Source organism: Sebastes fasciatus, chromosome 1 (assembly GCF_043250625.1).
Source record: "Sebastes fasciatus isolate fSebFas1 chromosome 1, fSebFas1.pri, whole genome shotgun sequence".
NCBI classification, from domain to species: domain Eukaryota; kingdom Metazoa; phylum Chordata; class Actinopteri; order Perciformes; family Sebastidae; genus Sebastes; species Sebastes fasciatus.
The window spans coordinates 40,170,030-40,172,620 of NC_133795.1; the positions used below are offsets into that span (position 1 = coordinate 40,170,030).

Consider the following 2,591-nt stretch of genomic DNA (forward strand, 5'->3'; position numbering starts at 1 on the left):
TCGGCTCATCTAGAGCAATACGATACGATTAAAGGACGATATTAGGTACATCTAGAGCGATACAATACGATTCAAAGACGAGATTTGGCTCATTTAGACCGATACGATTCAAGGATGATATTTGGCTCATCTAGAGCGATACGATATGATCCGAGTCAAGGACGATATTTGGCTCATCTAGAGCAATACAATACGATTCAAGGACGATATTTGGCTCATCTAGAGTGATACGACCCTGCTCAGGGTCTGGTGTCACTGGTGTGTCCAGCTGACCACTCCCATCTATACTTAAAGTTTAGAATCTTTATTTAAATTTATTTTTCAGGATTAATACTATTTGACATCTGGACTATATCCGCTGCAGAACGATACTAAACATTCATATGATATAAACTACTGAATAAAACCTGATCAATGAATTCAAATGAATTCCAATAACACATTGCAGGCCCGTATTATCAAGTAAAGTCAGTTGAGAAATATGCAAGTCAAACTAAATGCGTAGGCATACTTTTAATGTATATCATCATTACTTCACTTAATTGTTACTGAATTGATGTTTAGAAGTAAGTGAAATATGTTTGAAAAGTAAGATTTCAGCACGACAGCGAGACCGAGTATGATTTTCAACTGCATGACTGAACATTTCAGCAAGTGCAACAACTTTATTAACAATTATTTACATTCATTTCAGTATCGAGTCACTTCACCTCATGTATTCCTGTTGAACATTATGAACATTTTCTGTCTGGTGGCTTTCATTTGCAGTCCATAGGTAGCCGGGTTCATGGCTGGAGGAACCACCTGTAACAAGATGGACGCCAGCTTCCTGAGGTCTGATAAGTAAGGGAAACGATGGAGGATGACAATGATGCTGCATGACACAAACAGGATGACATACACAGCCAGGTGGGTGGCACAGGTCTGCATCGCCCGGCTGTTCAGCGCCTTATTCTTACTACTCAAACACACTATGGCGATCTTCAGGAAGGTGAGAGTTACGCTGCCAATGGAGGAACCCAGCAGGACCACAGTGCCACACCCCACCACTCCAAAAAATTTCATTTAAATCCGTTGCGGACTTTTGGAGTAATCCCTGCAAACGGACAAACCAACAAACACCGGTGAAAACATAGCCTCCTTCCTAGGCCTTCGACCTTGCTGGAGGTAATAAAACAGAGCGAGGAGAGACACAAGATTCAATTCAAGATTTGTTGGCCACAGAACATCCGGGTCTTTTATGAACCTGGAACAAGATCCAAAACAGAACCAGTTATTGGAACCCAACTGTAGATAGAGTGAGCAGATATTTTAATAAAACAGTATCACATAGTACATTTAATTCAGTTTTATAATTTATTTTCACATGGTCACCATCATTTTTTCCTTGTAAATATAATGCTAATTTTTTCTCGGACTGCTTTGATTTGCAGTCCGTAGATAACAGCGTTCATAGCGGGAGGAACCACGTGTAACAAGATGGATGCCAGCTTCCTATAGTCTGACAGGTGAGGGAAACGATGGAGGGTGATGATGATGATTCCCGACAAGAGCAAGATGATGTAAACCGCCAGGTGGGTGGCGCAAGTCTGCAGCGCTTTGCTGTTCAGAGCCTTGTTCTTACTACTCAAACACACTTTGGCGATCCTCAGGTAGGTGAGCATTACGCTGCTGACGGAGCACCCCATCATGACTGCAGCCATGCCGAGGCCGTAGATGTGGATGATGAGAACGTTTTCACAGGACAGCTTGAACAAGGAGGCGTTGTCGCAGAATGGGTTGAATATAGTCCACCTGCAGCGTGACAGGCAGACGCTGAGGCCCACGAGGATCCCCACGAATAAGAAAGCTACAGCCCAGGCCGACACCGACAGCTTCACCACCATCCTGTTGGTCATGATGGTGGCGTATCGCAGCGGGTTACAGATGGCTACGTAGCGATCGAAGGCCATGATCATGAGCACAGTGTGACAGATGCCTGCATGAAAGTGAGCACAAAAAGCCTGAATGACACACTCATAATAATGAATGTACCGCTCTGTGATCGGAATAAAAATGTCACTCAACAAGCGAGGGATGATGATCGTCGCCCCGAACGCATCATTAATACTCATGTTGCAGAAGAGAAGGTACATAGGCTGGTGGAGGCTCCTCTCCGTTAAGATCAGGACCGCCAGGCCGATGTTGGACACCATGATGAAGATGTAGATGAGGAGGAGGAGGATGAAGGCTGGAACAGAGGACTGGGGGGTGACCTTTAACCCCTCCAAGAACAGAATATCCATGTTGAAAGTTATGTTGTCCATACTGCAGGGGGACGAAAAATGCATAAAGCAAAAATAAATCATTCTAATGATCAAGTATAAAGTATAGCTGGGCATACACTGGACGATTTAAGCCCGAATTTTGATCCGTGAGACTCATTTTAGAGTCGGATCGAATTTCATTTTCGTTGGACATCGTTTGCCGCGCAGTGTACAGGGGGGGACCGAGGAACGATTAACTCCTCCCGAATTTTGGTCGGCCGTCCACAGGCTGTCTCACAGTTGAAGCAGAGCCACGAGCCAATTCCCCAACGTCAGCGCCTTTTT

General features: G+C 44.5%; 1 protein-coding gene across 1 annotated transcript; it reads right to left on the bottom strand.

The window, feature by feature from the left end:
• Positions 1 to 1,343: 1,343 nt before the first annotated feature.
• LOC141777991 (olfactory receptor 52N4-like) lies at positions 1,344 to 2,306 on the bottom strand. Its single transcript, XM_074652411.1, has one exon. It carries the CDS (start codon positions 2,304 to 2,306, stop codon positions 1,377 to 1,379), a length of 930 nt encoding a protein of 309 aa, XP_074508512.1. The 3' UTR covers positions 1,344 to 1,376.
• Between the last annotated feature and the right edge of the window lie 285 nt (positions 2,307 to 2,591).